The following is a 15,640-nucleotide window of genomic DNA, read 5'->3' as shown; positions in this document are numbered from 1 at the left end:
AGTTCGCATTGATACGATCTCTAAAATTATCAATTACTAGACTGACAGAGTAGTCTAAGGTGACTGACACGAGACTATTATTAACTAATAGGTTATAAACCCGAATTATAATATGCATCTATTTCGTAGAATTGGTGACCCATAGTATTTAACAAATAATGGTTCGCAGAAAATTTCGAAACGCACAAATGTATAACGGTAATAGAATAATATTATCATAATAATAATAATAATAATAATAATAATATTTTTATTGTTATAATAGAAAACGTATTATGTAGGTTTTTTGTGATTTATAGAAAATCCTTTGTATCGCTGCACGCGTATGCGACGGGCTCCTAAATCAAATAACGAATAAAAACGCCGAACACAATGGGATAAAATATTATGTATATACCTATACGTGTTATTCCTTTTGTGATCGTTTAAATACACATTACAACACGTCGTACACATACATAAAATCGAGACGCGTTTTGTATTTTTTATTATAATATTTTTTGCGAACACATCGTAATATCCGTGATATTGTGTAATGATTTAGCTGGGCAAGAGAATGTTTATAAATATGATCACTGTTCACGTGAGAGAAACCCGTCAGTGACACGGGGTCGATATAAGTGTTTATGGTGATAGCGAAATAAAGAGTCGGACGAATATGAAAACGAATGTTTTACATTTCACTTGGAAAATTAAATATATTAATCATTTTTTTTTTTTTTTTGTTTGTTTTTAATCTTGACAAACCAGAAGATGATTTATTAGATTACGAAAATACCATCTAATTTATCATAATGAAGTGCGTATCCATTATATTATTATTATCTCTGCAGTACTATACTGAATCGATCAAACAACGCGGTAGCATGCCTGATGAGAATATTTGTTTGCAAAAAAAATAACCCACTCATACGTCGCACGATGATAATTCATCACGGTTGCGGATCCTTGCACGTCTTGGTTACACCCCCCCCCCCCATGCCCAGTAGGAACGTCCTTATTAGAAGGGCTTCGTTATGTCTAGCCTAATTCAATCAAGTCGTAACGGACATTTTTTTTCGAATGCAGTCTTCGCTGTGTTAATTGTCATTCGTTACCGTAATTATTGCAAACGCAATGTTCTTTAATTTCCCGCTCCCCTTTTTTTTCTCGAACTATCATCATATACTGATATAATTTATACGCAATTTTTTGCAATATAGAGATGTTGTTTACGAACCGCAACCATATAATGCATTTTAATAAAAAAAAAAAAAAAAAAAAACGTCGTATCGGGACAATATTTTTAGTTTCAAATCCAATCGGACAACAAAATTGTACCCAGAAAGGTATCATGAGATGATATAGGTCAGAGTAGTGTCATATCAACTGGACGCCGCAGCTTAGAAAAGACTTGGGTTTTTAGAAAAACAATGCTCATTGATTATATTGTAAATTATACTTATACTATAAATATTTATGTATGTACATACGTATTATATATTGTTATTAATAAAAGGCATAATAAAAAAACGATTTTATTTTTTGAAGTTTTGTAAAGTTAATATTAAACATTCAGTAATTTTTTTTTACCTATGTGAAAACAAAATAAATAATTTCGATTGAAAAATGGTAATAAATTATATAACATCGAGAGACATGAACACCTCTGAGTACGTCTTGGAATTATTATTTATCTCGATATTGGAAAGGTCAATGTGTCTGCACCATATTCATAATTAATAAGAAGGCAAGGGGATGAGAGAAGGTGTTTATGGAAAATTCTAAACCACGATGAATTCGCGTTTGGAAGAAAAATATTAAATTATGAAGCATACTGTGCCGTAAAAAAATTTTGAGATTTTGCTTTAATTATTTTTTACCACTATAACCTATAGAATAGCCATAAAATATATATTGTATTACCTACACAGTTTGACTTGATTCGCATGTGTTCGCAGGATATGGTAATGTGACCCCACGGACGCTGCTGGGCAAGTTGGCGACTATTTTGTACGCTATCGTGGGCATGCCGCTGTTCCTGTTGTACCTGTCCAATATTGGTGATATTCTGGCCAAGAGCTTTAAATGGATTTATGCAAAATGTTGTCTATGTCGGGGCTGCAAGAAACGCCGGAAGCGGATGTTGGTCATACAGCGGAAGGAGCAATGGAAGGTACGTCTATGGTATTACTATATACTCAGGTACTGGCCGGTTCTTGTGTCTATGGACCAGAAAGAAAAAACTTAAAAATAATTTATATAGTTTTACGACGAGCTTTATCCCCGACATTTAACTGCTAAGAAATTCGTTTCATTCGGTTTGTGTATGTTTTTTAATTTAATTTAAAAATATATTTTCGGTTACGCAAATTTAATGGAAAACATTTACCGATTCCTTTTGCTTCGTTCGAAATCACTTTAGGAATCATAATTCAATTATTCGGCTTCTTATAAGGCTTAAAATACCGGACACAAAACTTAAAACAAACACGTCGCTTATTGTTTGGGTATTTAAATAAAAATATATTTTATAGCATTTATGTTTTAGAATGGTCGTGAGTATGTCGTAACACAAAAAAAAACTAAATTTCGAATGAATCGATTCAGCATCCTCCCCCATTGCCATCGTTCAATACTCGTAGGTTTGTCTACGTTCTAAAAACACGAAAAAATAATAATAAAATATACACACCACGAAATGTGTCTGAGAAAAAGAAGATGATAGATATAATAAGAAAACTTCAATTTCGTACACACGTCCGAATCCGAATCGTAGAAAGGACTGGAATGAAAAATAACTCGGTTTCTAGTAAACGCCGTGCCTTAGTTATTAAACGTATGCCGCCACAACGCAGCACACCCGATACGAAACAATATTATAATGTGCATAAAACGAAACATTTTTTTTTAGACGGAGACGGAGGCAATGTACGTTACGCAATGTGTATATCCACTGTCGATACTAAATCAAAAATGACGTTGATGTATTGCCTTTTTTCTTGCGACACTTAATCTTTAACGGTTTTAGGGGGGACGTGTGCTCGTTTCGCCCCTGTATTGCCGACTGCCGCCTAAAGAGAGCGGTAGTACGCGACACGCGTGTTCTATCATCTCCCACGGACGGGACGGGAAGACGATGCAGTCGTCAAAGGGTTCCCGACCAGAGCCTCCTTCCACCCTTCACCTTCGATAAACACGTCCTCATACCAACGCCCCACCCCGCTAACGATCCGCCGTATCATTTTCACCGCCGTTGTACGTTTCGCAGATGGACATGCGGGACTTCAAACTGAACACCGGCGTGCTGACGGAGGGCGAGGAGAGCGACGACGAGGGCACGACCGACGGAAGTTCCTCGTTAAGCTTCAATGACATGCAAGAAGTTACCGTGCCCATATCTTTGTGTCTAGCCATAATGGTCGGGTAAGCGAACCGCATGACGACGTCGAATACGTTGTACATAACAATAACATCGTACATTTCGCGTTCACCGCGTTACGTGTGCGTTTACGGGAAAAGAAGGGATAGTGGAGAAAACCGATAGGTATCGCGTGTGGTACCCTTACTTGGGGATAGAGGTGAACTTCTCACCGACACATTATACGATTTTCGGTACTCCACTGGTAGCTTTTTTTTTTTGTCGTACCTAAACGACCGTTGGATACGTAAACGAATTTTCAAGTGTGCGCCATCGAGCCCTCGAAAAACCGATTTTTCACGCGCTATCGATTCTATATTTTTCTCCCCCCCACGTTTCGGAGTGATGCCGATAACGTAAATGTTGTGCGAAACGTTGCTTTCGGAGGACGGAAGCATTTGATCAACAATGTTGGTGCAAGGATTTAACGTTAAAAGTTGACAGGGTATAACAAAAACGGATGTGTGATTTCACCATCGGATGACTAGGTACTCGCAAAAATCATCTCATTAAAATGATTTGGCCTCAGTCCTACTATACCTGGAAATCCCACAAGACGCTTGAATAGCAAGCAAGTGGTGTCGAAATATTTTATAAAATATTGATGAAATTTTATTTTAATAAAACTGTCATCAATGAGTAGCTCCTTTCTTTCCCATCGTGTCTTTTGTGTATATTTTTGTCTTCATATCATTCTAATCCTATATTCTTGTTGTGTCAAAGATACAGAATGTATATTGTCTGAAATAAATTAAAAATTAAAGTATTATTACTATCTATGTATTATCATTACAATTTATAATAGTCAATGGAAAACCAAATCAAATTTTAAAATAAAATAATATTTATTTGATTTAAACAGATAACAATTTACTTCAAAATGAAAGATTATACATAATATATACATAAAAATGTATACGTAGTGATTCTTGATAACATTTTTTGAAAAAATTAAATGTATATTTCAATTTTTACTGAAATATTTCAAGAAGGGTGAAGATTTCAAGATTGATATATTTCATATTAAAAAATTCATACTTATAACTAGTTGTTTATTTTCGCACATTTTATTTGCGTTTAGATTATCAGTTGCACTTTTGGACTACGCGTAGTCATTAAAAAAAGCAAAAAAAGCAGATGTTTTACACGGATATCTGTTTTTTTTTTCACGTATATATTATAAAAGATTCTCGTTACTTTGTATTTCATAACTGTCTGAAACAATTTTATGTTCCAAGGCGAGATTAAATAGCGTCAACTTTTATATTACTCTAATATCTATACCCTTTTCGTTTCAGAAAAGGCAAATTTTCAGGAGCATATTCAAATCCGAAAACTCATCGTAACATTCGTTTTGTGTCTGTTGAATATCGTCTCAATGATAAATCGGGCTTTACGTATAAGAGAAAATGTATATGCTTAGATAGTGAGCAATGCACATAACACATACATACACAAACATATACAAGCCTGTGAGATGTTTGCTATTGCTATATTTGGGATGAAGATGTTTAATGTTGAGTTGAATATATCATGAAATTGGTAACAGTTAAGTGAAGTTAAGTGAATTTGGTGAAATTTTTTATTTGCAAAACTTTATGTTGTAAATAATTATTAATATACCTTAAAGTATCAGTGTAATAATGCGAAGAGCTATATTTTTGAAGGACTGAATGGGACAAATATTTGACGGTTTGGCTGAACCCCAAATGTTTATACCATACGAACAGATAGGTATAATCATTGTATTGTAAAATATTTTAATTTTAATGTTGCATTTGGATTTAAAGATGAGGTAGAAGAGGCAAAATCTGCTATTAGCAGCTATTATACTATGAGCTATTTTTCTTTTACTTTGTACATTCTAAAGTAAAAGGCTTATCAAAAATGAAATCAGAGTATTTGATTTCGTTAATGACTAGTATTTTTTTGATATTTTAGTATAATTATCGGAAATTTTCTAGGATGAGTAGAGGAGAATCACTTATGAAAATTTATTTTCCTCAACTATTATAATCTTCTAATTGTTGTGCCACATATCAATGAGATATTTGGATGTTATTGGAAATATCATGCTTCTGTATTAATGCCTAATTAAGTGCAGTATTATTAGACTTTTTGTTTTTTTTTTTTTTTATTTTTTATATAGACAATTTTATTTATTTCCCTTTTTCCCTTTTTCTGATACATCGTCAACTGCCTTAGATACGAGATTACACATGCAAATATAGCGAAATCTTCACATCTTAAATGGTAACTACTATTGAGTTGTGGATAAGAAGTTTTTATCAATGTAATTACGTGGGTGGGACTAAATCGCGATGATATTCCCAGTATTACTAAAAGTTCGTTTTAGGTTACAATTTTCCAAACGCGGGCACCCAACACGACGAAAAACCGATTCTGTTACGTGAACCTCACAGTTCATATGATATTTCATTCATGGTATCAATTAATTTCCGGTTTTCCGTAGGAGATGAGCTACTTCGCGCGCGCGTCTTGCCTGAAACGATTTGGCGTTCATAGCATCCGGCAGACACGGTTCATAAATGTCATCTCGATTACCATATTTTAATTGGAATCTATTCGTTTTCACACATTGCCATGAATAAATTATCACGACTCTCGGGCACGTGTGCGTCATGTAAAAATCGATCGAAAAAAAATTACGATAAATACATCTTAAATCAATGCAGGATCAGCAGCGTGACTCCGGCGATAAAATATTATATGAATCCGCGGAGGCGGGGGCTTAAGCTTACCCTTACCATTTAAACCACTTAAAAGACTGCAAAGCTTTTTTCCGCGTACATATATTTTACGGGCCTAGTCATGTCACGCATTACGCTTTTTTTGACCATTATTTTTAGCCGTATTTTTCTCAGTACAAACGATACGGTCGAGAAACAATATGTGACGTTTTAAGAAGCTCCAGTATACTACCCCATAACGTAGACTACTCGCAGAAATTTGACCTTAGCTCGGGTTGTGCAATAATAATAATATATTATTAAGAATGGCAATAAAATGAAAATAAATAAATAAATAAAAATTATAAATGGGATCACTTTGATAAATGATCGCACACCTATGGATTTTATGTGAAGTGGAAGCCGGACAGTGCGGTATACAAACTTGGTTTCTTATATATTCTAAAATTATGGAAAACACTCTGCTATTGCGAGTAATATTATAAATATTAAATTGCGTACTTAAAATCTAAAGACGTATCAATTATTTTCTGGTCTTCGATAGTTATCCGATTACTAGACACGACAAAAGAATGAAGGGATTGAAAGTATTTTTTTATTAATTATGACTTTTCGAATTTTGATTTAAATAAACAAGTAAATAATGCTGACAAGTTACTCGAATTAATATTCTATCTCATTTCAAATTAAAATACATACGTATATATATATATATATAATAGCATACATTCGCACATGTTAATTCTTATTTATTTTAATTTAATTTTATTTATTAATCATTGAAAACATTGTTTCTAGAGCTTAATCAATCGTATACAAGTGATTCTGAACAATTCAGTTCCTCTAGAAGTTTCATTGTTGATTGCTGATCTAATTTTAGATTTGTTTCGACGTAATCAAGTTTGTTTAACAGTCTTTTAAATTTAACGATATAGTATCCTGTAACATTTTGCCGTATACAATAGCCACTTAATCATTACGGTTTCAGTTCATATCTTTATCGCTTGTTAACAATAATTGCAAAGTCTGTTACTCAATTAAAAGTATAAATTTCCGAATTTTTAATTTAAACTTGGTAATCTAGGTATCATTTATAAAAACATACAAAGCCAATATATAATACGAGTAGAAGTACTATAGTTTTCGTCAATTTTTCAATAAGGATTCATTTTTTCTAAATCTTTTAATAGCACGTGATATAAAAAGCACTCTTAGTTGATATTTTAGAATTAAACTACTACAGTTATAGTTATTTTTTCCTGTTTTGAAAACAATATTATATTATCTCATATTATATAACAATAAAATAATGATAATAATATTAATAGATATCGTATAATAACATTTTTGTGTTTTTCATTTCTTAAGTCAAATCCATTGTTCCACAAGTTGAGTGAAAAATCATTTTCTATCGATTTTTTATTTTCCCACATATTTTAAGACCTTGAAGTGTAACAGTGTAACATGAAATATATTGCTTTGCCATGACGTGTTTTTGAGCATTGGAATATTAAGTTTTGATGAAATTGGATATTTTAATGAAATTCGTTGAGCTATGTTAATATTTATAAGAAATTTTATTAAATAATAGTTATATTATTTATTCTTTTGTCTAAATATCTGATCGTTGGGTCTTGAAATATACACTAGATATTAACATTATATTAACATTATACAATACATGTTATAATTTAAACTGTTATTATGAAACAAATTAAATCTTAGTCAAAAAGTTATACTCCACATAATAAGATTACATGATTCACATGTCCTTCTTTGCTCAAAATCGTTATTCAAAACCAATAAAACATTGATTTTTAATGTTTATAAAATTTATAATTGTTTCATTACTGTATATTAACTTATTTCTTTACCTCGTTTCTTTATAATCATATATTTTTTATAATAACTGGTCAGAATTACATGTGCATATAACAAATAACAATATATAGTATTCCTGCGATATTTAGAGGTCGAAGAACTTAAAATTCGTATAAAATATACTTTACCCATAACAAGTATACCCGAAGTAAAAGAAAAAAATAAGAACCAATCTATGTAATACCTATTAGTATAGAATTTTATTATTCCTTACGAAAATTAATTAAAAGCAAAAAAAAAACTTGGGCATCATTCCTTTAATGTTTTCATAATCCTTAAGAAACTATCCAATTACAACTTCGATAACAACCATTTATGTCCCATCGTTTCACGAACACATAAATGTAATATATTTTCCCAGTCGAATAACATTATCGAATCTTCCAACACCTGATCACGTATTGGCTCTTACCGGATGCGCACGTGGCTCGATATGCTGCTCGTCGTGATTTCTCGTTTCTCGTCGATCAGCGTCGTATGTATAACGTACATAATAATAATAACAATAACAAAAACAATAATACTTATCCTCCAAATCCTATGTTTTTCTGGTGTTTGTTCCACGAACGTTTTCACAGCGATACGATGATTTAGCACGAACCGCGGTTGCGGTATACCGAATGCAGTCCAATTGTCCAGAAAGAAAACCACTTTTTTTTCCACAATTCATGCACCATCATCGTCGGGAAAAAGTTTCTAATGGGAAAATACTGAATTTTTCAAAAGAGTACCTATTGATACATGAACCATTATTGCATTCATATTATATTTAGAAGGTACTCATTAAGTTTTTATGAAAATTAAACTATCGTTAAAAACAAATCAAATGAGACTCTAGGGTCAGTGTGAATGTTAATGCTGTATTAGTAAATAAAACGTAACATAAATGTACCGTTGCTCTTGTGAGTACGATTCTGAGTAAAATATTTCGGCTGGAACTATGTATATTTCTGAAGATAGTCGACATGGTATTAGAATCTAATTTATTTATAATAGGTTCTTTTAACTTTAAACCGAAAATAGCCAATGCCTATAATCAGCAACAACGTTAGTAAAATATTTTGAAAATCATGAAATGTATATAAAATGCTCATAAAATTGTTACCTACTCTATTGTTATACGAGTATAGTGGAATGGCGTAGTGCTTACAAAATCCTAGGCGTGGCCGAGTTCGGAACTTGTTTTCAAATGAAGTTTTTTAGTAATTCTTCTCCGTTTTTCTCAGTTATTCGGTTCTCAATTATTCAATAATTACAGTTGAGAAGTTCGAAAAATCAATTAATAAAAAGTAACTTAATACGAAATTATTACCACGTTTAATTGTGTTCTACTAAACAGTTATTGAAAAAATACTTCCAACGTAAATTTTGATTGAATTTAATTACACATAGGAGATATTTTCAAAATAATTAAAAGCAGTCCAATCCATAAAATATTTTGCTTCATTATTTTATATGCCATTAATTATGGAAAATAAATAGCACACGGGAGGTTTTGTTTTATTTTATTTTTTGTTCTTAAAAATAATTTAGTACTGAATTATTAATTTCATTTTTTTTCCATCCATTAAGATTTTTTTTCTTTTGTATTCAGAAATGCCAAAGCTTATTTGTTTGGGATTTTGCATATTTACTCGTCAAAGACGATATACCATTCTATTTTTCCAGGCTTAAAGAAATGGGAGAAACCGACAAGAATAAAATATCGTTTCCTTATTTTCGTCCTACGTTCGCGTTGACTACGAATAAATAAATGCAGTAACACTAAACATGTTTTATGAAGTCAACGGGTGCCGAACGATCATCATTTTTCGCCGTTCGTTACGTGTCGGCGGCGCCGGTATTTACTATCGCATTATATTATAATTATTTACAACTTGATCCGTGTAAATGATTTATGTTAAATGTCTGCTATCACCATCGCTACCGACGTTTCTCTGCAACATCATATATAATTATCATAAAAGCGGTGAAATACATGAAAACCGTAGGAGTAACGTGTTATACTTTCGTATGACGTACTCGTACACGCACTTTGTTTATTTGGTTTATCTTAACGAATTATCTCGAAGGGTTTCGAGTTGACATCGTTGATTTTGGCCAATTACTTATCCGTTCGAACACGTGCTTACTACATTCATTCATTATTGTGGAAACAACACTGTCGGTCATTAGTATTATATATATTATATCATAATATCATCGCTATTTATAACGTTCAAAGAACTGTTTAACTACTACCGTATCAGAGGACTAAGAAAAAAGAAAAGAAAAAAAAAACATTTCTCCGCACTTAAATCATTGCCGTTTTTTACTGTTCTCCCTGCTTCTCTCTTCTCCCTCACACTCCTTCTTTATATTTCTTCCTCTTTTCTTCTATATACGACCGACTGCGGTAAATAAAAAACACAATCTGTATTGCGAATGTTAATAGGCTATTTCAGATTTGAAGCGATTCTCAATTAAGAATAAAAAATATCCTCCAAATGCTTCGTATTTTTCAAGATTTTATTTTTTTATCTTTTCTTAATATATATCGTTGGTTCTTCTTAAAAAAGTGAGTAATGTATTTGTTACATGATTTAATGAAATGGAAATACTAAATTAACTATTGTGCTTAAAATATGTAAAATATTACAAACATTTGACGTTGTTATAAGTTAGGTCCCCACATTATTGAATTAAAGTCTCGAATTCGGTCTAGAAAACAATACGATTTTTCACAAAGTTTATACAATTTTACGCTTGATTTAAAGGAAAATATTACCGAAAATAATAATTTTAAATTTAAACTACGTTACAGTTTAGAGCTACATCATTGACACAATAATGTACATCATCCAAAAGAAATAATTTTTGGTATATTATTTTTAAATTTATTTTTATTTTTATTTTTTTCACGGTTGGAACCGACACGGCCCCGGAACTGTTTTTCACATTGCTTCAGGGTCGTCGCCATATTATTTTTAAATTAAAATATAGTAAACAAACCGAAAAAAAAATAGTCAAATATTCCAATACCACTTATCTAAAGTTTCTTTATTTTTTTTTCAGCATCATTAACATTAAAATATTATCATTTTTTATTTTCAATTAAATGTACATCCGAGTGTGTTTAAAGTTGGGTATTATAAAGATCTACACATTTAAATTTAAGTAAGAATAAAACTCTAGTAAATATAAGTAACTTTTCATTTAGGAAGTTCGCATTTTTTTTACGATATAAAGCAACTAATCAGTTATCTCAATTGTTTATGGTCACTTTAAGTTAATTTTTTCCAATTTAAATTTTCTAGATTAAAATAAGTTTTTTTTTTTTTGTATCAGCTATATTGATTTTATTAAAAATAATCAGAATTATAACTACGGCTTGAATAATGTGAATAATGGGCGTAATGAGAGGGTTCAAAGGGGTGCAATTTCAACGCCTAGATTAAATAAAAATAATAAAATGTAAAAATGTAGGATAGAGGCTGTTATTATTACTATCGGATTTTCTAGTAATAATTTCTTGCATTACATTGTAGCCGTTGAAAAAAAACGAAAATAATTTTATATTGTCATACAATTTGAAATTCCTTCCTATTTAACTTAAATAATTTAAGCATTATTCAGAAAACAGCAAAATCATACTATACATCATGCACCTCCTAACGAAATTCCCGGCGGCACCTATGACATGAAGTATTCAATCTCGAATTTCAATGAGGATCAAATTAATGCGATATTTAAATTCAAAAAAATGTATTGTAAGTGTGTTCAATAGTTTCCGTCGTTGCCACTGGGCTTGAAATCGCACGTGCGTAGGTCCCGCACTCGTTTCCGCCGTTGCACCAGACGCGTGTGCGGTTGTTTCTACACCGTGCTCACCCGCGCGCGGTGGCCGTTGTTTCGACTAGTGACCCATAAATAAAATATATATGAAAATAATTTTAACCGTTAATTTATTAATGCTTAAGATATGTTTCTTTTGATACCTTTACATATAACAATGCTGTGAAGTTTCGCTAGTGTTGTAGATTCCATAATGTAGAACAGAGAGTACAGATATCAGTATATTTTTCGTAATGTATGTACTATTTTCTTTTAATGGGTACATGTACTAATGACTGACGATGCGGTATCGGTTGATTGTCCATATAGTTGAGCGATAAGTAGTACATCGAGACTATTAGAGTAGGTATAAACGGAAAGTTTTACCTAACGATTGGATACACATTTTTAAATACTTAAATTTTATATATTAAGTTTTAATTTTTTATTAGCTAAATTTACTATTAATAAAACCACGGTTGGTGGTACTAGTCAACCATTTCAATCGGTTAGTTCAGTATTATGATGATTAATAACATTATATTATCAAATATATTTATTTATTTTTTTAGTATTAGTGTAGTGGATTGCATAATTATAAATCAGTAAATTTGTGGGTCATCATTTCGAAAAAATTGGGAAACACTGACTTATAGGGTACGCGAAAGCGAAAGTGTAATGGCACATAATGTAGAACACAATTCAATTAAAACGATTCATTTCGGAAATACTGAATGCATTTCGTTAAAAGACAAATTAATAATAAGTACTGAAATTGAGATTTTTGTGGGTTTGAACTTAAATCTTTATTTATCTTATGCTGATCCGGATCTTTAAAATTTGAATGATACCATAACATTTAAGAGGTTTACATTGATTTAGATAAGAATAATTTATGTATATGAGTGTGTGTTTGTGTATATGTTATTCATTGTTTTCGTATGTATCACTTAAGCCTTAAATAAATTATTATTTTTAAAGTGAATTTTATCATCGATAAGCTCGTATATTTGAGTAAAAAATAAAAGTTCTTCGAATTTATATATGTAGCACGGACGTCCTCAAGTTGGAATTATATTTTTTTCATTCTTATATTAATTAAATAAATTTATTAAATAATAAATAAATATGATAGATACCAAGCAATTTTGTTTTCTAATTTATAGTATAAAAATGTATAAGCTAAATTTTATAAATTGTTTGTGATATGAAAATTTTACTTTATTTATTTATAATTTGTAAATTGTATCTCATTTCGATATTGATTCCTATAAAAGTAATAAAAATATTTCATCCCTGCCTACTATTTAAAATTCTTGATTTCGACTCTGATTGGTGATACATATAGTACAGGCCAGACGTCACAAGGGTAGGTAAATAAAAAAAGAAAAAGTTGAGAAACGGCAGTACACGACGAAAAATTACCAGATAGCGGCGACAACAATTAAATATATTCCATAGCGAATTAGTTAAAGTACTGGTTTCGCGAAATCAGTAACCCCGTTGTTAAATACGTGAGTCCGATAATATGGTTACCGATTTCACGAGGTCAACATATTTTAACTATCAGTATAATAAATTTGGCAGAAGTTGTTCATACATTTCATACAACGTGCAATATTGTGCTTTTACAGATTCCGAACACGTAGGTTATACTACATTATATGGTAGGTTAATTTTTCATACTTCTTATATAGTGCCGTTCTCCCCCTTGTGCTCAGTGTACTACCAAGGAAGCGATAATTTGCCAATTGAATAAATTGTTATAAATACAAAACACGCTTGCAGCTAACGGCGATACGCCCATTTGAATTCATCCAAAACACACTCGAACAATTGAATTAACAGTTTAACAGTTCTTACAAGAAACTTCGGTGATCCGACGGCCCTATTGTTAAAAAAATATATAAGATATACTAATTACACTTGGTGTATGAAGTAGCGTTCGGTCGAACAACTCTATAATGACTATCCCATTGCAAGATATCTTAAACGGCACCGACCCCTGTTCAAGATCAACTTCAGAAAAAGAAAAAAAAACTTCCCATTAAACATCGTACCTGATACACACAATAAGGAATCGAAATTTAACAGTCTTAATAATAAGTAAACCATTATCTTTATGATACACTAATCATTTTTCATTTCGTAATGGTTTGGATACTTAAACTATTTTTAATTTTTTATTTAATTTATAAAAAATAGAAAAAAAAACATTGGTCGGATTACTATTGTTTGATTATAATATAAAATAATAAGAGAGTACATAACCTTTCACTATTTATATGAAATTTACTTAAGCGTGAGGAATCTTAAGAAAATATTTCAAAGTTTAAAAAATACATAAAATGAAAAATGGAGAAAATGATCTTAAAACCAAAAACGTTCAATAACACGAAACGAACTCCCGTAATCTCCTTATAAAGTAAAGGATACGCATTAGCGACAGTGCTCGTATCGCACAAAATGTTTGGGAAAACGACGCATTAGGCGATCGAAATCCCGTCGCAACGCATAATCCTATGCATTAAAACACCGACCATTGTTTGATTGTTTCAATTTGTGAAAAAAAAAATTTAAATAATAAAATTCGTCATATCCTAAATCGTAAGTAATTGAAAACATATCGTGGAACTCGCATCGTGTATAGACGACATATAGCCGGCAAAATTGTACGAACGCACTTCGATAACATATTAATTGTATTAAATATATTATCTGTTTTAAACTGTTTGGCCGCCGCTGTGAACGCAGTATTGCAGATCGATGCCCGCGTTGTTCGAACTACCAGCACGAGCTTGATTCGGGTCCGTATTACCGTCGTACATCGCAGTACCCGATTAATTTTTAACGCTTGGAAAGTGATTGATCGAGCACCGCAACTGCGCCCGCGGTCTTGCGGGTTTCGTGTACAAACATATAATTTATATATATACGGTTGATTGGATATCGAATGAGTTTATGCCACGAACACAGTCAAAGGATGCCGGCTGAAGGCGAGCGACCTCGTGCAGTCGGAGGATAGGTGATTGGGGCGGAGGAGAGCAGGAGACACGTAGCTGACGGTCGTGCGCGCCATGTTATTCGATTCGGATTTGCACGGGGACGAGCTGTAATCCGGGTAAAGAAAACACACACGCGGGTGGGCGTACGCTCGTACCAAAATTAAATTAATGTTTACATAGCTGTGGTTTTTTTTTTTTCGTTGGCCATCGGTGAGAATGAACGTTTATAGGTTGCTGTGGACCTCTATTAATTTGCTACCTCTGAAGGAAAAAAAATATATACACACCGGGATCCGGTTTATCTCTATGTCTGTCTACACAACCCGAACTGCCATTAGGATCCGGGACGGAAGGACAAATAAAAGAAAACACTACCCCGAAACTAACAAATGAGGCTCAATTGGGAGCCGACCCGAATTTTTCCAAGGAACTTTCCCGCAAAGAACAACAATAACAGAACCGTAATAAACAAAATTAATAATCACTGCAGCGTGCGTAAATTATTGCGTACCATTACGCGAAACGCGCGTAGACAATGACGAGGATGGAATGAAACGTAATAATTATTAAAAAAAAAAAGAAAAACACCATAAGCGCATCAGGTGCGTATTGAGTTTGTGCATTATAAAAAAATATTGGTATAGTTTTTTTTACTTCTTCTTCCTACATTTTTTATTTTTTATTTTTTATTTTTCTGGGTCGATTCACATCTTCTTGTGACATGAATTTTTAATTTCGCATTCCAAAGAATGAGAAAATATTCCTGAATTTATTTCAGCAATATGCAGAAATCGTTGATTGTTTAAAGGCACAACAACAGTGTCGAGAAT

At 32.0% G+C, this 15,640-nt stretch overlaps 1 protein-coding gene across 1 annotated transcript in view; it reads left to right on the top strand.

Moving 5' to 3' along the window:
* The window catches only part of LOC112681819 (TWiK family of potassium channels protein 7), a 112,777-nt gene that overhangs the window by 66,475 nt on the left and 30,662 nt on the right, over positions 1-15,640 (top strand). Inside the window, exons 2-3 of the mRNA XM_025552134.1 lie at positions 1,941-2,155; positions 3,251-3,405. Coding sequence (XP_025407919.1) covers positions 1,941-2,155; positions 3,251-3,405 — 370 coding nt within the window. The remainder of the gene's footprint in view (positions 1-1,940; positions 2,156-3,250; positions 3,406-15,640) is intronic.

The sequence above is a fragment of the Sipha flava genome, unplaced genomic scaffold (genome assembly GCF_003268045.1).
Source record: "Sipha flava isolate LNK unplaced genomic scaffold, YSA_version1 197_pilon_pilon, whole genome shotgun sequence".
NCBI classification, from domain to species: Eukaryota; Metazoa; Arthropoda; class Insecta; order Hemiptera; family Aphididae; genus Sipha; species Sipha flava.
This window is presented reverse-complemented; position numbering and strand designations above follow the sequence as displayed.